The sequence below is a fragment of the Mycothermus thermophilus genome (genome assembly GCF_041956435.1).
Source record: "Mycothermus thermophilus strain CBS 625.91 unplaced genomic scaffold VTJ04scaffold_7, whole genome shotgun sequence".
NCBI classification, from domain to species: Eukaryota; Fungi; Ascomycota; class Sordariomycetes; order Sordariales; family Chaetomiaceae; genus Mycothermus; species Mycothermus thermophilus.
The window spans coordinates 1,913,855-1,932,525 of record NW_027191433.1 but is presented as its reverse complement, the minus strand read 5'-3'; the positions used below and the strand labels follow the sequence as shown (position 1 = coordinate 1,932,525).

The 18,671-nt window shown below is 58.6% G+C and overlaps 6 protein-coding genes across 6 annotated transcripts; 3 read left to right on the top strand and 3 right to left on the bottom strand.

The window, feature by feature from the left end:
• Positions 1–1,078: 1,078 nt before the first annotated feature.
• On the bottom strand, positions 1,079–4,936 carry VTJ04DRAFT_10260 (uncharacterized protein; the record flags this gene model as incomplete). Its single annotated transcript, XM_069357980.1, has 1 exon — positions 1,079–4,936. One exon carries the CDS (start codon positions 4,934–4,936, stop codon positions 1,079–1,081), a length of 3,858 nt encoding a protein of 1,285 aa, XP_069214994.1.
• An 826-nt stretch (positions 4,937–5,762) lies between these two features.
• On the bottom strand, positions 5,763–7,301 carry VTJ04DRAFT_10259 (uncharacterized protein; the record flags this gene model as incomplete). Its single annotated transcript, XM_069357978.1, has 2 exons — positions 5,763–6,992; positions 7,122–7,301. 2 exons carry the CDS (start codon positions 7,299–7,301, stop codon positions 5,763–5,765), a joined length of 1,410 nt encoding a protein of 469 aa, XP_069214993.1.
• Positions 7,302–9,616: 2,315 nt separating this feature from the next.
• On the bottom strand, positions 9,617–10,241 carry VTJ04DRAFT_10258 (uncharacterized protein; the record flags this gene model as incomplete). Its single annotated transcript, XM_069357977.1, has 2 exons — positions 9,617–9,879; positions 10,016–10,241. The coding sequence occupies 2 exons, from the start codon at positions 10,239–10,241 to the stop codon at positions 9,617–9,619; spliced, it is 489 nt and encodes a 162-aa protein (XP_069214992.1).
• A 50-nt stretch (positions 10,242–10,291) lies between these two features.
• Positions 10,292–14,357, top strand: VTJ04DRAFT_10257 (uncharacterized protein; the record flags this gene model as incomplete). Its single annotated transcript, XM_069357976.1, has 4 exons — positions 10,292–10,297; positions 10,552–13,215; positions 13,281–13,441; positions 13,538–14,357. The coding sequence occupies 4 exons, from the start codon at positions 10,292–10,294 to the stop codon at positions 14,355–14,357; spliced, it is 3,651 nt and encodes a 1,216-aa protein (XP_069214991.1).
• A 158-nt stretch (positions 14,358–14,515) lies between these two features.
• Positions 14,516–14,788, top strand: VTJ04DRAFT_10256 (uncharacterized protein; the record flags this gene model as incomplete). Its single annotated transcript, XM_069357975.1, has 1 exon — positions 14,516–14,788. The coding sequence occupies one exon, from the start codon at positions 14,516–14,518 to the stop codon at positions 14,786–14,788; it is 273 nt and encodes a 90-aa protein (XP_069214990.1).
• A 1,181-nt stretch (positions 14,789–15,969) lies between these two features.
• On the top strand, positions 15,970–18,353 carry VTJ04DRAFT_10255 (uncharacterized protein; the record flags this gene model as incomplete). The annotated part of the gene is made up of 4 exons (XM_069357974.1): positions 15,970–15,978; positions 16,206–16,359; positions 16,419–16,530; positions 16,592–18,353. The coding sequence occupies 4 exons, from the start codon at positions 15,970–15,972 to the stop codon at positions 18,351–18,353; spliced, it is 2,037 nt and encodes a 678-aa protein (XP_069214989.1).
• Between the last annotated feature and the right edge of the window lie 318 nt (positions 18,354–18,671).

The window sequence follows — 18,671 nt, the reverse complement described above, 5'->3', positions numbered from 1 at the left end:
CCAGTTATCTCCATAATGCACCCATCCACTCCTCCGGACGCTCTCTCTAGGTAATAATAACCCACACTGGAACTCGCTCAAACTAGAATGCTATGCTAAGACAACCAAGACAATGCTACACCCTTCCAAAAGGATACGAAACTATCATATACTGAGTGAGAGGAACCAAGAACAAGGAGCAAGAAAACCCGATGCCAATTACCCATCATCATCACAGAAACCCAAGAAACACCCCCATCCCAATACCATCCCAACCCATCGAAGCCAACTAAACATGACGTGACAGACAAAAACACCATCACCCATCCCTAGAAGCAGAGGCAGAGCCAGCACCACACTCAACTTTCCCAGAACCACTAGCCGCACTCCCCTCCACTTGAGCCTTCACAAGCCGCCTCCGAAGCTGCAAAACCAACCGATCCTCCTTCTTCGCCTTCCTCTTCATCTTCCCTTTGATCACCACCCTCCTCAGTGACTTCTGGGACAATTGTGTTGGACGAGGCGGGATCGAAGGCGGAAGCGGTGGTGGGACAGGAGGAGCAAAAAGAAGAGAATGACCGGCCGCGGCAACAGCAGCGAACGAATCATCTACCACCGCTGATGCCACGCTAGTTTCGGTGGTCATCATCGGAGGGGGAAGACCAAGTAAAGCAAGAGAGAGAGGGCCAGAAACGAGAGGAGGAGGAGGGGGCTGCTCTCCCATATCCAGGTCTGTGTCAGGTTTCAACTCCAACCCCAACGCCCGCTGCAACCCCGGCTCACTAGACAAGTCAATCCCGTTCCCCAGCTCCGGGGTACCAATCGTCTCGTTCCCATGCCTGACCGGCGGAAGCCGCAAAGCACTCGACCCCGCGGCGGTCGGGACATGGTCCCACTGCGGCCAGTGAGGCAGCAATTCTGCATTTGCTTCCAAGGAAGGCATCGACACGGCCACCGGCAGTCCCTCAGATCCCGAGCCCAACCCAGCAATCCCTTTGAGCACGCGAGGGTGAGGAGTCGTGTCTCTCGCCACAGCTTTCCCCTTCCCACCGCCACCACTACCCCCCGCCCTGCCTCCCGGCCGAGAAGAACGGGTCCTCTAGTCCTCCCGTTCTTCCTCCTCCTCATCATCCGAATCTGACCCATCCTCCGGCACCAGGGCTCTATACCTCCTGCTAGCCAAATCCTGCTCCAACCCGCCCTCGCTCTCAGGATCCACGTACCCCTCACCACCAATCAGCGACAACGCCACGGGCAGGAATACCAACGCGTGCGCCGCCGCCGAAATCACCAGCGCGACCCAGACCCTGAAGTAATAAATCTCAAAGATCTTGCTCCTCGTGAACGCAAGCACCGCCACACCCAACACCTTGGTGACAGTAATCCCCGAGAAGACGCTGCCGCCCACGTTGGCCAGCGCGGTCCACGCGCGCGCGTCCTTGCCGCGGAACCGGTTCTTGGCGCGCTCGAGGAACGTCCGGCTGGGGAAGGTGAAGGCGCGGGCGACGTGGGCGCAGAACTCGACGGCGATGCCGACGCAGATGATCAGGTTGACGAGGGACACGGCGTTGAGCGAGACGCGCATCAGCGCCATGGCGCCGATGATGTCGGTGACGGCCATGGCGACGGTGAGGGTGACGACGAGGGCGGTGAGCGGCGATCCCAGGAGAACGGTCGACACCAGGAAGACGATGCCGATGGCAGAGCCCAAAAGGGTGGCCGTCAGCGAGACGATGGTGGAGTACTGGTCAAAGAAGATGTAGAAGACCGAGTAGGGGAAGACGTCGAGGCCGGTGCTGGACGAGATTTCATCCGCAATACGGCGCGCCGAGGCGTAGGCGCGGATGAAGTCATTTTGGCTGCGCAGCGGGGAATGCATGGTGCGGAAGTGGCTTGCAGCGATGGTCTTGCGTTCCTCGTCAACCACCACGGCAGAGCCGTACGACGCACGTCCGGCGAGCGGGCAGTCCTCAGTAGTAGGAGCATCCAGGAACTTGGTCAGGTAGCGGATGAACTCGTCACCCTCAGGCATGCCGGCAAGGGTGATGTTCCATTGGGGCTCACGGCGCCAGAAGCACGGCTTGCGGCGCTCAACGCAGCAGGCTTCGTTGTCCGGGTTGAGCCACTGGAAGAAGTCGTCGATCCAGCCCGCCGTCGGGGAAGCAATGTATGACACCTCCTCGCGCTTGCGCTCCTGCTCGAGAATGTTGGTCAAGGACAGCTGCTGGCAAGTCGTGAACCGGGAGCAGATCTTTTGCTGGTTTTCGCGCTGGGTGGCGTTGAACTCGCGCGTGACGAAGTAAACAGGCGGGCCAGCATCGAAGTAGTCGTAGAGATCGTTGAAGTAGGGGATCAGATACGAGTCGTCAGGGATGGCGACGCGTTGGTCCAACCCAAGCTCCACCTCAGGCAAAAGAGCCACCGCAGCGGCAAAGATGCCCAAAAAGACAGCAACAATCACGGCCTTTGTCTTCTTCCCCAGCAGGGCCGGAGCGTACGTCTTGCGGATGAAGCGTTGCAACATCGTCTCCGAAGGCGCATCATAATACCTCGCGGCGCTGCCAGACACGCCGTTGCCGTTGAGGTGGATACGAGCCGACTTGACCTGCACGCACGGGAAGCAGTCGGCGCGCGAGTCCTCAACGCGGATTTGGTTGAGCGTAAGTACCGACACAAACATGGTCACCTGGAGAACGGCGTTGATGAAAACAGCGCCGGCGGCATAGATGGCGAAGTTGCGAACCGCAGGCATGGCGACAAAGGCACCCAGCGCGAAGCAGACCGTCTCTGTGACGGCCGAGAAGAGGATCGACGGACCCATGCGGCCGAGAGCGCGCGCGATGCGAACCTCAACCACGTCATCCGGATAATTGATATTGACGCGCTCAAACTCGTGAACGATCAAGAAGATATTGTCAACACCGACAGCGAGAACAATAAAAGGAATCACGTCCACTATGATCAGCGTAGCCTTGAGCCCGAACCACGAGAACAACCCGATCGACGCGGTGATGGACATGAGCACGATGACGATGCCCACGACGCCAAGAGTGAACTTGGACTCGACCAGCGAAATGGCCGGGTTGCGGAGGAGGTCGCGCACCGACAGCGTCGTCGAGCCAAGAGCGATAGACGCATACAGGAACATGATGATGTAGCTGATGACGATGATCTTGGCATCAGTGTTTGTCGACTTGTTGAGTTCCTGTTCCAGGCTGATTTCGGTCGAGAATGACAGACGCAGACCACGTTCCTTTGCCTCCTCCTGCAGGGCGAGAAGCCTGTCCTTCATGGCCTCCTCCCAGTCCATGGCGCGCGCCTCTTCAAGAGAGCCCTCTGGGGCGTTGTTCAGCACCCACGTCACCGTCATGGCAGTAGCATCAGCAGGGTCGCCCGACTCGGCGTAGCCGCTCAGAATCATGTTTGGCTCCAGCGGCTGGCCGTACTCGGGGCGACACTCGACCGGCGAGTTCGCGCACAAACGCAGCTGATCCTTCCAACCCAGAGGATCCACAGCCCTGGGATCGTCTTGGAAGTAAGCGGCGACGGATTGCACCACGCAGGCGTTACCCGTCGGCTTCAGGCAGAGATCCTGCAGGGTGCTGCCGTATTTGGGACCCTTGAGCTTGCGGATGCTGGCCTCAACCTCCATCCACCAGATGAGAGTGTCATAGCTCAGGACGGGAGCCGGCCCCGAGGGGTTGAGATCGTTCACCAGGAAGATCTTCTCAGAGCGGTAGAAGGGTCCAAAGTGTTCGTCAAAGAACCGCTTCTCCTGAGCCGGGGCCGACGTCGGGCTCACCCACAGGCGCGCCGGGTCTTTCTCAAGCTCAAAGTGGAACCAGCCCATGCTGAGCACCAGGACAACCAGCGTGGCGCCCGAGATGGTGAGCGCAGGGAAGCGAGCCGCCATGTGACCCAGCCGAGAGAAGGCGGCGTCGCACCAGGTATTCACGGCATATGTGTTCTGCGGCCGGTCGAACATGGCAGGGTTCTCGGTGAGATCGCCCTCGTCTTCGTCGTCGCTCGGTGCCGCATCGGTGAGCAAACGCAACCGCTCGGTCCTGCGCCTTGAATGCCGGGCCCACAGGCGGCGACCGACGACGGCTGCAACGCAGGTGAAGAGCAGGAGACCGTATGTCAGGATGGAAGCGAACGAGAGACATGGCAGGACGCCGACATGACAAGACCCCACCTCCTCGACGGCCGGCAGTTCCGGGCACACGGCCGGGCAGTCGATGCATGCGCAGCGGAAGGCGGGATCCTCATCGTTGCACTTCTTCGGCCTCATGGGTAACGGGTGCATCGTGAGGTCGCCGTAGCTGGTGGGGTAGTTGATTTGGAAGGGCGAGCCACCAAAGCGTTCCTTGCCGAGGAAGGCGAGCAGCTCGGTGTAGTTTTGCGCACCGCCGCCGATCAGGTCCATGGCGCGAGAGTTGGTCGGGCCGAACTTGACATCCTTGCAGCTGTCGTAGAAGCCCGTGCCGTACTCCTTGGAGATGAGCTGGTCCAGCTCCGTCACCAGAGTCTTGCCATTCTTTTCCATCGTCTTGGTCACGTTGATGAAGAGCGACTGGTCAGGCGAGCAGGTGAAGGTGCAGAACAGGTTGTAGAAGTTGTCCTTGCAGGCGGGACATGTCGATATGATCTGGTTGGCGGTCTTGAGGTTGGACCGGAGCGCATCGACCTGTTCGGCGTTGCAGCACACGGGGCCATCTTTCCACTTGGGACCGCAGAGGCTCACGAGGTCCTCCCGGAGCTTGTCATCGGGTTCGTGGGCCAAGCCATTGTCGACGCAAGGTAGCTGGGCACCGAAGAAGCTCTTGGAGCCGCAGTGTCCTCGTATCGCGCAGCGACCGGGTTCATGTTTCGGCGTGTATGATGTCGCAGCGACGGGGGAAGAAAGCGTCGTTAATAGCAGGCCGCTCGAGGCGACGAGCGCCTTGAGCTTCGTCATGGTTTGGTGTCGGCCGCTCTGCGGCACGACAGGATCGGGACCCGGTTGGAGAGGGAGGCGGGGAGGAGGGTGTGTCAGTAACTACCTGCGGGGATGAAGATGCCGATCCCGAGGGACAAAGGGTGTTGGAGTCGAGATCGGAGGACGACCGCTTTGATGGTTGGTGGTCTGGTTGGGGAAGTGTTGAGGAAGGGAAGCTGGCAGATGGAGGTCCAGCTGCATGTCTGAATTGACGGGTTGATGAGGTCAGAGTCTCTGCCTGAGCAACCACCGCCTCGCCTTGCCAGTGTCCAATCCCGACGTGCCTCATGCGTCATGCGTCCCGTTGGCAGGGCTGCCGATGGGCGTGGATTGGCGGGTTACTCCACTGTTCCTGGCCATGTTTGGCGAAAGATACGCCACGGTGCAGTGCCTGGGGATCGGGCCTTTCCCGCCGTTTTGGGAGAATCAGGGTTGACAGCATCCGATTCAGGGTTAGCATCCGCCTCCGCATCACCACCTAGCATCATCACCATGGCCAGAGAATCTCAACATCAAGAGACCAGAATTGATAACACTTAATCTGGACCCAATAAAGCACTCAGTAAAAGCTACTTTGGGTATCAAGCCAGGCTCCGTGCAATGCCCAAGTCTAAGCTGTCTATGACATCCCGACATCAGGACTCCTTGATCCCATCCTCCCAAACACCATACACCAGGGGTATTTCCCATCCGTAAGCAACGTGACAAGCTCACGTCTGTCCAGAGCATATCCCAATCCAGCAAAGATCTAGCCATCCATCTTGTACAAGACAAGTCCAACTCCAACTCCAACATAATTCCCCCCTTACACCCTCCCAGTCACCAAAAACTTCCCCGTCAGCGTCTCAAACTTCCATCCATCATTCTTCAAATACGCCCCCACCGCCTGACGCATCCGGCTCACTCCGCCTTCGGAATGCTTCCCGATACCCGTCACGACCGTAAACCCTTCCCCCCTCCTCGCCAAATCTTTCCTCCCCTCGGGATCCAGCCCGTTCCACCACCCCCACAACTTGGTCCGCGCAATTCTCACGCCGTCCATAACGAACACCCCATGCAGGTCAACCAACGTCGCGCTGCTCCGGCGCTCGACTAACGCTTCCGCTTCCCGCGAGGCTTGCTCAGCCAGCGCGGCGCGTGCGGATTGGAAGCGTTCTGTGTAGACTACCGCTCCTTGTCGGCCGAGAGGGCCCATGCGCCGTAGCTGCGCAGCGGCACGGAGGGAGTGGTCTAGGGCGTCTGGGGTTATGGGGGTGCTGAACCCGCTGGAGGGTCCGGTGCCCGGACTGGTTGGGGATGTTGGCAGGCTGGTGGTGATGGGGCGGGGGATGGTGATGAGTGGTCTCATGGGAAGGGCTACAGGTTGACGGGGAGTCGGCTTAGAGGCGGCGAAGTCTTTGGCGCTCTGGAGTTCGGCATCGTCGTCTGTGCCGGAGGACGAGACGGCTTTGTAGGCTATCGGGACGACTTTTTTCTTGGGTGCCTTTTGTTTGCGCTGGCGTTGCGATTTGCCTTTGGGGACGCCTCCTTCGTCCTCGTCGTCCACGAAGAAGGCGTCAACACCCTTCATGTACTCCCCCGATTCCTCGAGGTACTGGCGGTTGAGAAGGGCGTCGAGGGCATCCTCGAGACTTCCGTTGGAAGACTTTAACGCATGCTGGAGGGTATGGTCTTTCCAACGATCCTGAAAGACCACGCGCAGCTCCTGGAGTTTTTGCTCGTCCGTGAGGTCGGCCGGCGACGTGACGCAGCGATTTTCCCATTTGTCGTCTGAGTATTCTGAGAAGGACGTGGCATTTTCAGCCCAAGATGACTCAGGTCCATCGCCGCTGGTGATAGTCTCTTCACGCCGGCTTGTCTCTGGGTCAGCTAGGCTTCCCAACCCCGAGGCGTCAAATCCGGAGGCCGCTTCTGCGGGAGCCGTTTCTGCCAACTGAGAAAGCATGCCGCGGACAATCTCCAGGTCCCCCGGGAGGTTGAAGTCATTGGCGATTGCGATAATGACGGATTCTTCGAGGACGGACGCAAACTCATCCTGCGGTTGGTGTCAGCAGGTTTGCCCGGGGAGGGATGACTTTCACTCAACAACAGTGCTCCGCCTCAACACGGCCGCAGAGTCCAAGGGATGGGATAGTTATCTGAGGACAAAAAATGGAAGTCGCACTCTTAATCTGTCCAGAATCTGGTTCGCACTGTTGGTGTCCGTTCCGACTTCCGAAGGGACAGCATCGGCAGCAGCGTCTCCTGGTTCCTCAGCATCAGGGGAAGTGGCGACGGGTTGGTGGGAGTTGCCGCCAGCCCTACCGTTAACAACAGACTGGCGACGCCGTTTACTCTTCTTCATGTTGGGCTATGAATTACATCAACAAACACAGAGGTGAGAATGGCTCAGGTAGGCACCTCAGCGGGACAAACAGCAGGTGAAAGAAGACATGTACAGGATTTATTTGAGAAGGCACAGGGTTGGGCATATCCACCGTGAGGCTCAACAAAAGTGGAAATGCTGTCCGTGGGCGGAGCCGGGTTGCGGATGATTGGCGGGGTTGCTTAGTCCGCGCCCTCTGATCTCATGCCGGCGTCAAAAATACGTTGAAAGATTAACTTGTTGTTCACCACACGTTCTATGATCTAGACGTCATCTTATTGTAGAAAATGACATTGATCTCCAGACGAGAATTAGGCATGTCTTGGATGTTGGTTGATGCTGGATGAGGGAGTTGTCAGGGGTGGATTCCAAGTTGCTTGGCGCGTCTTTTCCAAGTCAAGGCACCAACTTGTCCTAAGGTATACTGTATGTGCATCGCCTGCATGTCGACGCAGCTCAAGTCTCACAGCTCAGAATAAGGCTGAGAACTGCGATCTTCGGCGTGAACACCACCTCATAGACCAGAATGCGATAAAGAGATAAGGTATCCAGTGTCCCAACGCCTACCAGGTGCCCACATTCGTGTCGATGAAGTCTTCCGCGTGGAATGTGCACTTCTTTCTGACATCAAGAATCCCATGGGGGAGGGCAACTGAGATAGGCAACTACCTCAGTCAGGACTTAACACAGCTCTGCGAAATGGTTGCAAGGCTTGTAAGTAGCGTGATTTTGCGGGGACCACTGGGCTGCTATGCCAACCCCGTGGGTTGATCAAGTGGTCAAAACCTCTTCATCATCTGCTGGTGTCACACGTAAAAGCCACTCATCAATGTTAACTAATACTGATATTGCTGGCTCTGAGTTGCAGACAGAACGGACGGTTACGCACCAATCCGATATCAATATCACTGTTGATCATTGTTAAAAATAAACTCGGGAAAAAACACATCTTCAGCCCATTCAGTGCTGCTGCAGAGGTACTGTACGTCAAGCCTTCTGTCCTCCATCTTGGCTTCAGAAACAGGTGGCCAGGCCCCCAATCGGACGCCTGGTGGGTGTGAATCATGCATGACCAGCGCCTATGATGCAACTCTGTTCGGCGATCTGTGGAAGGTCAGGGAACCTGTTGTCTCTCCATCCGCTGTCTCCATCGCCATGCACTTCCCAGAAGGGTCTTCCTAGACCAGGCTCAGGGGTTGAAGAACACAAGAGACAACCCGGCACTTCAACCGAGGGATCCCAGGCCGTGGTCTCGGACTGCCCGCGCATTCATGGATGAAGAGAGATGCAAGCCAGCAGACCATCAAGGTGTTCTTCGGATCCATGGCGGCCAGGTTTGCCACTCCTGAGGGAAACAAAGCACGACACTGATAACTACAAGTTTGTTTGCTGTATGTCGCACTGAGGCTGTCCTGTGCTGGGAAACGTGACGCAGGTGCAGTATAAGCGAGATCTGCTAAAAGACTGCTGGGTTTCAACGATGGAGACGACCACAGGGGACCTGTCGGCCTGACATCCCATGAAAGTGGGATGGCGGCGAACATGGGATCATCCCAACTGATCGGTCTTTGGCTCTGGAGCTTGACCCTGATGGACTTGGTCCCTAACAATTCACTGGCTCTCAGGAAATCTGCCCTGCTTATTCATATCCATTTCTTTGACTGCCTGCCCACAAATAACAGACAGCCTTGTCGCCATCCCCCTTTCTCCTTTTTCCACAAACACAAGCCAAGAAGCATGTTCCACATTCCACATTCCACAATCCCGCTGGCACCTGCGACGTTGAGAAAGGTGGAGATGGAGATGTTAACCGCCAGATCCAGAGCCCTGCCGGTCCCTGCACGTGATGGACCAACCGCAAATGGGAGGCCGTCCGTTGCAAAGAGCCCGGAAAGCGAGCAGGGGGGAATCGCAGAGGGCGCCTGATCCCAACCGCCGGACACCCGACAGGGCCAGGCAGAGCAAGCAGCCCCCCCTCTCCCCCTTCCCACCCCCGGACACGGCGAAGGCGGGACTCAACCGGCCGTGACCCAAACAGGAGAAGTCAAGATGCCATCTGGCAAACGTGCGCCTAACCCCAAATCTTGTCCATGCTCATGCTCGTGCCTTGCTTGTCTGCTGCCGTGAAGGACGGAAAACGTTCACTAAACCGCTAAAACTGCCTGTGCCCTGCTGCTGGCGCCGGGAACGCCTCTGACCTGCAGCATCCCCCTCCGCTTCCCCAGCTCCAAGGTGCAACATATCGAATCCCTCCACACCTTGCCGTAGGTACTTACTCGAATCTGTCGCATCTATCATTGCCGCCAGACACCCACGAATACCGGCAGACACGGCACCACTCCATAGTCGAGAGGAGGAGGAACAGCAGCAGCAGCAACAACGACAACATCAACAGCTCCAAGGACAGACAGACCATCTCCCCAGCATCCCCTAGATCCAAACTGCCCTAGGCATCGCCGACAAAAGGCAGGCCGTCCAACTGAGCGTCGAACATACCCAGTGCCCGTGTCCACAGTCCGCGAGCCGCAGCCCTCACATCTCGGAGCCTTTCTGATCTCTGCGAGACATCGTAACCCCCCACGCCTTCTGTTCCTCTTCTCGATCCTTCCTGTCTGTCCATGTCGTGGTGGACGAGGTAGAACCACAGACCCGCTCAAAGACTCTCCATCTCGACGCTGAGTACCGTTACCTACCCCCCGGACCCGCCGCCACATCCCGCCGCCGAGCCTGCGAGATCAGCCTGCCCCCTCTCTTGCCGAACGCATATCCCGTCGACCTGGACACGCGCGGGGCAGAAATCGAAAGCCGCTTGATTTTCTTTCCACCTCGACCGTCTTTATCTTCCTGCCCATGATAAACACACGACACAAGACAGTTTGCAGGCTTCCTCCGACCGCCAACACCCTCCAAGGCGCGCATCTTGGGCTATAGCCTCTGCGAGGAGGTTTCCCCTCCACTCACCAGTCCCGATGATGGTGCGTACTGATCCTTTCCCCTGCGGCTCAACTGCTTTTTCTCCGTCTGGCATCTGGGATTGCGTGGTCGGTATTCGGCCCATGTCGCACACACTTATTCCTCCTCCGGCGACATCCCTGCCATGCCTCCCGGGATGTTGGACTTGCTTTTTCGTCTTTGACAAGAAAAAAAATATGGACCCCCGGTGGACCAAACTCCTGAACCTCTTTGAAGACACGGCGAACACGCTGACTCTGATCGTCTTTCTTTCCAGACCTCAAGTCGACCCCGTGATGTTGGCGGCAGCTTTGCGAGCCGACGCGGTCACGGGAGCCAACTGTCCATCTCGGACCCGAGCCATCACGTCACCGAGGCCATAGGAACCATGTACGGCGACGACGACGACTCGGCCGCCGAGGACGCGAGACCCCTGAGCTTCATCGCGACGACCAACGGAGACGAGCGTCTAGATATCCCCAAGACGGGCCCCAAGTCCTCATCTCCGAACGACGATCTGGCCGCCGACACCCTACCCCGACTCGCCCGATCCACATCCGACCAGTCGTCGGCCTCGACGTCATTCCTTTCCCCGGATGCCGCGGCCGCTAACGGTCCACCCGGGCCCAGGAAAGCCCCGACGTTTCCGCCCATGCTCAATACCGACCGAAATGGCTCCTCCTCCGCCGATCGTGCCAAGTCCCCGCTCCCGCCCCTGTCTCCAAACCCGTCGCTCAAAGAGGTGCAGAACGCCACCTTCTCCAACATGGACGATCCCAAAGACATCGCGCAAGAATTGAGCAACCTGCAGGCGCTGCGTCGCATGTCGATGGACGTGGGGAACACGACGGATCCGGATCTGCTGCAGTTCTCGGGCGTGTCGCTGATCGAGATGCCGTCCATAGCGCCTTCGGGAGACGACGACGAGGCAGACCCGTCACGATTGCTGTGGGTGCCGGCTAGGGTCCACCCGGAGCTCGAGCCGACGGCGTTTAAGAATTTCCTTGAGAAGCGGGTGCAGACCATGAAGCGGCGGTCAGGCGAGTCTCTGCTGTCGGCGGATCCTTTGCAGCGCACCGCGTCGGGTGGGCTGCGGCGGCAGAAGTCGATGTTGTCGAGGCAGGTGAACGCCGGAGAAAACGGAGAGAATTACGTCGACGGCGCCGAAAGGTTGGCGAGGAAACGGTCTCAGAACGAGCCTCATGTGCCGGAACTCAGCCTGTCGGAGCTGGTTAACGACCCTGCGCGGGCGGTTCAGAAGCTGGCTCAGGAGGTGCGCCAGGATGCCGGGGATGACAGCGACAGCCCCATTCTGCCCATGGCTCCGGGTATGGGCCTGCGGCGGTCGACGAAGACAACGTACCGGAAGGGCGGCAGCCAACGCTACGGAGATAGGGCACCGTTCGCGAAGAGGCTTGCTGCGAGGCAGATGGAGAGGGAGTCCGCGGAGGAACCCCCGCCGCCTATCCCACCCCTCGACCCATCGATCAAACCGCTGGCTAGAGTCCAGACCGAGCCGATCCAGCCCGTCACACCTCCGACCGAGACGAACTATTCACGGCCGACCCGCACCGTCCGGCGGCAACATAACTTTACGAGGGAGACTCCCGCAATAACGTCAGACTCGGCTCCTGTTGCGCCAGTTGCTCCGCCGACTGCCACGCCAGTCCCTGTTCAAGATGAGCCTCCAGCTTCCAGCCCTGCTCCCGCCGTGACTGGGCCATCTCCACCCAAGACTCATAACACCCTTCCAGTTCGGTCGCTGTCGACGTCGGCCGTACATTCGAGCCCAGCGCCAGTGCCGCAGATCGTCGAGACGCCGCCGCCGGCGGAGGAGAGGCCAGCGGTCCAAGCTCCTCGGCAGCGGTCGGCGTCCCAGACGGCGACAACACCAGCAGCCTATCCCGAGCCATCTCCGGTGGCTGCACCTCCCGTCGATCCCCCGGCACGATCGTCTAAGCGCCCACCGCCGACAAGATCAACAACGGAACCGGCACCCGTGGCGAGAGCGAGTAGCGTCAAGGAGCAGCAAGCCGCAAGCGCGAAGAATGCCCTTAGCGAGATCGCCCAGCCGCAGACTCTGCCCGGGAGCATCCAGTCGACCACGAGCAGCCTCACATTCATCCCGACGTTCGACAGCATCGAGAAGAAGATCGAGAGCAGCAGGAAATCCAAAGAGAAGGACGACAGCGACAGTATTATTTCGACGAAGTCGACGTCCAGCTGGAAATGGTTCAAGAGCGACGAGAAGGAGAAAAAGAAGAAGGAGAAGGAGAAGGAGCGCGAAGAACAGGCCCGCAAAGCCAAGGCCAAAGGTGGCGATAAAGCCCAGCACGACCATGCCCGCATGGACGTCCTCCAGAACTCAATCGACAACGTCCCCAAGGGGCGCGAGAGCCTGCGCCTGGACAGGAGTAGTCTCGAGGACCTTCCGCAGGAGGACCGCAAGAAGGATTCGAACCGCAAATCCGGCGAGGGCAAGAAGGAGCGCGAGGGCTTCTTTGGCGGGCTGTTTGGAGGATCCAAAAAGAAGGGCGACAAGGAGGGCAGCCACAAGAAGAAGGACCACCGTCCGCGCACCCCAGAGCCGCCGGCCAGGCCGCTCCGTCCGGACATCGACTACCCGTGGACCCGGTTCCCCATCATCGAGGAGCGCGCCATTTATCGGATGGCGCACATCAAGCTCGCCAACCCCCGCCGCCCGCTGCTCAGCCAGGTGCTGCTCAGCAACTTCATGTACTCGTACCTGGCCAAGGTGCAGGCCATGCATCCCCAGCTGCAGATCCCGCTGTCGCCGCAGCAGAAGCGGCAGGAGGAGGAGCGGAGGAGGAAGGAGGCTGAGGAAGCGGCTGCGGCGGCCGCGGCGCAGCAGCAGGCGCAGTTGGCCGCGCAGCAGGCTGCGATGCAGGATGCGGCGGGGTTTGATTTTGAGTATCATAGGGTATGTCCTCTTCAGTTATTCTCATTCACGACCTGTAGAGTGCTAACGTTTTGTTTTCCCTCCAGACCGGCAACACGTACGGCGACGCGCCCCTCCACCAAGACGGCAGTTACGTAGACGACGGCAGCGGTATGGGCCAGATGTACGACTACGACCCGAACGATCTCCAGCATCAGCAAGGCAGCGTCGTCGTCGATTATGCCGACCAGTCGTCCGCCCAAGGGGGGTATGTTCGCCAAGCCGGCGGCCAGTACTACCACCACGCTTCCGCACCCGCCGCGCAAGGCCGAAGCGACGACGAGAACGGTGATATGTGGTAGAGACACCCGAGTTCCCCGTCGGTTGGGCCGTGGAGGGGTGAGAAGGGTGCGGATACAAAGAAGGAGGAGGAGTGTGAGGTGGTGCAGGAGGAGGTGGTCGAGAGCGGCGAAGGTGGGGATGGGGATGGGTTGTCCAAGTCAGTGGATGAGGCCGCGGCCACGTCTGCCCCAACGGAGGACGATCTCAAACACCCATCCTCCCCGTCGTCCGTTCCGCCGACCCTCGCCCCGCCGATCCAGCCACCGGAGAGGAAAAAGTCGCTCTACAAGCGCATGCGGAATCTGGTTGGAGGGTTTGGGCCGCAGCCGTTGCCTCCACCGCTTGCAGTATCTGCCGAAACCGAGTCGGACGTGCTGGGTGAGCCGCAACCGTCGGTCAAGGAACTAATCGAAATTCAGGGTGAAGACCAGCGCCCCCAACAGGAGAAGGAGAAGCAGCAACAGAAAAGACCCACCCAGCCCAAGGCAAAGACCCCGACACCGAAATCTCCCATGCCGGAAAAGCAGGCGGCAAAGCTGACCAAGCAGGGGAAGGACAAGCCCCGCCAGGTGGAAGAGGAGAAACGGTGTCGGTTGTTGGGGTTCGAAGATGACAAAGCAGCTCCTGCGACCGATGATGGGCCAAAAAACAAGATCGACGCGCAAACTCCGCCCTGTTCCTCCCCGTCTTCCTCGCCGTCCTGGTTCTTGAGCCTTCCCACGCGACGGTCGTCGTCCAGAGCGAGGAAGGGAGTGTCAGCTGTTGCTGATACTGCGGGTGCTGGGCTCGGTGGGGAGAAGAGACGCGGGAGGACGGTCAGCGCGCAGTCTTCTCCTGGATAACCCAACATCTTCTACCTTGTTGACGAGTCGGGCGGCTGCTACTGCGGGATCTGATGGGTTTTCGACTGTTGGGGTTGCTCTGGTCGGTGGGATTGAGTCGGACTGGCTGCTGGTGTGGAGTGGTTAGCAGAAGGTAATCATGGACGGGTGGTGGATGGATGAAATGGAGCAGAAGAACAGGGCTTTTAATTGGTGTTTTCACTGCTGTTCCTGTTGTTACCTACCTAGGCTTTGTGATGGGTTTTGTTGACTGTCGATGGTCTGGCTGGTTGGGTGGATGGATGGTGTACGGTGTTGCTGTGTTGAGGATTTGTTTTTACGGGATGGATTCTGAATCATCATCATCTGCCATGGAGGGTTGGTTGCTCGTTTTTGTTTTTTCTTTGTACAAGGACGCGCACCCCGTTAACGTCGTCAACGTCAAGACCTGAGCGGTAGTATCATATTTTTTTCCTCCTACGGAGACTTGTTCTCTTCATACTTTGTCTTCATATTTTCTTCTTGCTTACGCTCTTCCATTCGTCTCTCCTACCTCGCTATGTATGGTGTATTGTCATGGTTATTGATTAAACATTCGGTTGTATTTTTTCTTTTTATTTGCTCTGCTTCTTGTGTATGGCGTACTGTTGAGAGGATACGGAGTAGGGTGCATAGCCTGGGATGGGACAGCAACGGGTTTCATTTCTTGTCTTTTCGGCTTCTACTTGTGGGTTACTTCTGGGACAGGAGGGAGAAGGCTGCCTGAGCCGTTCGGGCAGGATGGCTCCTGCGAATATTATCCAGCTTATATGAATGTATACGTTACTGTGTATTGGTATTGTAAACCTTTCCAATTGAGAAATGGGATCTTCTGGTCTGAAACGGGAGGGCAAATCCATGTGAAATCATCTGGTGAGGTGTTGGTTGAGGCTTCATTTGGATGTTGAGTTCATAAGGCAGCCAGGGTTGAGCTCTTGGTGGGCACAGTCTCGAGCTAAACCCAAAGCGGCCTAGCCCCGGACCCTGTCTTGGCCTTTGGGCGGCCAACCATTCGAGCTCCAAGTGCCCGGCCAGGTTGCCGCCGTGTGCCTTCTGTTCCTCTGTGGTCAGGTCGCCATTCACTTCCATTCTCAGCCTCCACCAAATCTGCAATTCCGCAGCCTCTGCGCTGGGCAACTTTCACAAAAAAACTTCCCAACCACGACCGACAACCCGACTCGGCCCTCTTTAATCACCTCCTTCCTCGAGCCCATCGCCGACTTTTTCCCTCCTGCCTTTGAGCACCCTCCCGACCCAAAGCACCTCCGAATCCTCCATCTCGCCACGGCAGGCCCCTCCTTGTTTCCGTTTCTCGGTCGATACCTTCTTCCAGCTTCGCAGCTGCGTTTTCGATTTATTTATCTCTCGAGCTTCCAGCGGCAGTCACGCCTCGATTCTCGAGCACACCTGCTGGTCGCCGTCATCCACTCCCGACTAAAACGAAGCAAACAACCACTTCCCAAAAATCCGAATCGCGTCGCAGCCTCGATCCTCCTCCGCCTCCTCCCACCTTCCTTCCTTCTCGACGGGTTCACCACCCTCTTTCCTTCATTAAACCTCGACATTAGTCGCGATACCCCAGAAGTTCTACGGGATGGCAGCTGTAAGTCGGACTTCAAGTTTTGTTCTATTGTTCTTCTTGCCCCGCCGTCACGACACACACCACCCAATTCCATGCTTTCTGCGTCCATCTGGCCCAGATAGTCCTCTGCCGCCATGTTCTTTTGGAAGAATCCCCTCCCACCCTACGGCTACTACCCCCCGCCGGCGCAATCGTACTCTGTCGACGCGAGAAAGACAGAAAAGCTAACTGTAAGCCTCTAACTCTAGCAACCCCGTTCTACCTCCTACAACCCGGGCTACGTGCCTAACGGCGGCCCCCCGCAATCCGGTCCCGTCCCCGGCGCCGTCCCGCTTCTCCCTAACCAAGGTCGCGTGGTTCAGACTGGTCCGGTTCGCGTTCTTTGCATTGCCGACGTGCGAGGTACGATACCGAACGAGAGAGACGGATATTGCGCCGGCTGTGGCTGACGAATACCCCAGGCAACCTCCGGTCTTTGAACGAGCTCGCGAAGCAAGCCCGCGCCGACTACATTATTCACACTGGAGATTTTGGCTTCTACGACGAGACGTCTCTGGAGCGCATCGCTGAGAAGTGAGTTGGCTTGCGCTGGTTTGTTCGTCGGACGGCCCAACACTGACCAACATGTGCACAGGACCCTCAAGCATGTCGCCCAATACTCGCCCCTCATCTCCGAGTCGGTCAAGAAGGCCATCGCCCAGGGCGGCCCTGGTCCCGTAAAGTCACGCTTCCCCGCCAGCGACCTGCCCCTCTCTGAACTTCCCCTGCTTCTGCGCGGCGAACTGAAGCTCGACGTTCCCGTCTACACGGTGTGGGGTGCCTGCGAGGATGTCCGGGTGCTCGAGAAATTCCGCTCGAAGGAGTATAAGGTGCCGAACCTGTACATCATCGACGAGGCGCAGTCCATGCTGCTCGAGGTGGGTGGTGTGAAGCTCCGGCTTCTTGGTCTTGGTGGCGCCGTCGTCATGCACAAGCTGTTCGATAACGGTGAGGGCCGTACCACCATTGCCGGTGGCCAAGGTACCATGTGGACAACCTTGTTGCAGATGGGCGAGCTCGTCGACACCGCGAACCGCGTCTACGACCCGACCGAGACCCGCATCTTCATCACCCACGCCTCGCCTGCCCGTGAGGGTATCCTCAACCAGCTTTCGGTGACGCTCAAAGCGGATTTCTCGATTTCGGCCGGTCTCCATTTCCGCTACGGCAGCTCCTACAATGAGTTTAGCGTCAATCCGACCCTCGATCACTACCGCGGCAAGCTGGCCGCTTCCAAGGCTTCTTTCAACGACGTCTGGGAGACGGTCAAGGCCGAGGTCGAGCCCGCCATTCAGCAGGTCGAGGCTCAGCAGACCCTTCTTAAGAACGCGCTTGCAGTCGTCGAGAAGATGCCGTCCACGGCCGCTGGTGGCAATCCTTTTGGTGGTGCTGCTTCGGGTCAGTCCGCCGCGGCCCTGGGCCAGGTGGACGAGAGCGCTTTCAAGAACATGTGGAACTTCAACCTTGCAGACGCTGCTTTCGGCTGGCTTGTCCTGGAGATCCAGGATGGCAGAATCGGTACAGAGATGAGGGCTCAGGGATTCAACTTCTCGCACCGTGGAGCCAAGCAACAGCCCAGCACGCAACCCGCCCCCGCGTCTTCGGCCCCCAGCCAGGCGGCTCAGCCGGCGCCTTCTGCTCCGCCTGCTCAGCAAAGGTCTACTCCTGCCCCCGCGCAAGCGCCGACTCCTCGACAGGCCTCGGCTACTCCGGCATCTGCTCCTCCGACGAAGCCCGCGACTCCAGCGCCGGCACCGAGCGCCTCGCCTGCTCCTAAGGAAGAGAAGCCCGCGCCGGCTCCGGCAGCTAATGGCTCCGCCGCGCAGGAAACGAACGCCCCGCCGCCGTCCCGGACTCCGGCTGAGAGCATCATTGGCCTGTTCATCATGAACGCGCAAAGCGACGACCAGATCCGCGATCTGTTTGCCGAGGAGGACAAGGCCAAGATTGTCAAGATTGAGAAGTGGGGCCAGAACAAGGTGGCGCACTTCAAGACGACGGAGGAGCGTGATGCCGCGTTGGAGAGGATCGCCGACGAGTTCAAGAACCGCGCCCCCGGCCAGGAGGATCGGTCCAAGCCCCTTGTCAAGATCTTCTCGCCTCAGGGCCGGCAGTATTCGCGCACTGGCGGAGTGAACTGGGGTCCTGGACGTGGCGGTCGCGAGGGTGGTAACGCTCAGAGCGGCTACCGGAGTGCTGGCGGCGGAGGTGCTAGCGACTCCGAAGGCGCTGGGCGTCGGGGTGGCAGGGGTGGACGTGGAGGACGTGGTGGTGATCGCGGCGGTCGTGGACGGGGTCCTCGCGGCGGCGGTGGAAAGGGTGAGGGTGCTGGCCAGGGTGGTGGTTCGGAGGCGTAAGCCTGGTTGCGACTTGCCGACTGGTCTGGTTCATAGTGAGATGAGAAGTTGCAGCATGACTGCGCTCTGTCTTTCTTAGGCCGGAATGAAGCACCAGCGTCCCGGGCATGACGACGAATTTGCGATTGCACCGGTCGTTTGGCCACTTGAGAAATGTACGAACACCACACCAGCTGAGAATTGCAGGCATCCCCTTCATCCATCACGCCCCGTTTGCTTACAACCTGCGCAGACCAACCCACTCTGCCCACCTCCCCAGTTGCGAATCCAAGCTCTCCTCCACCACGACCTGAAACACCCAACCCAACGACACGTTAC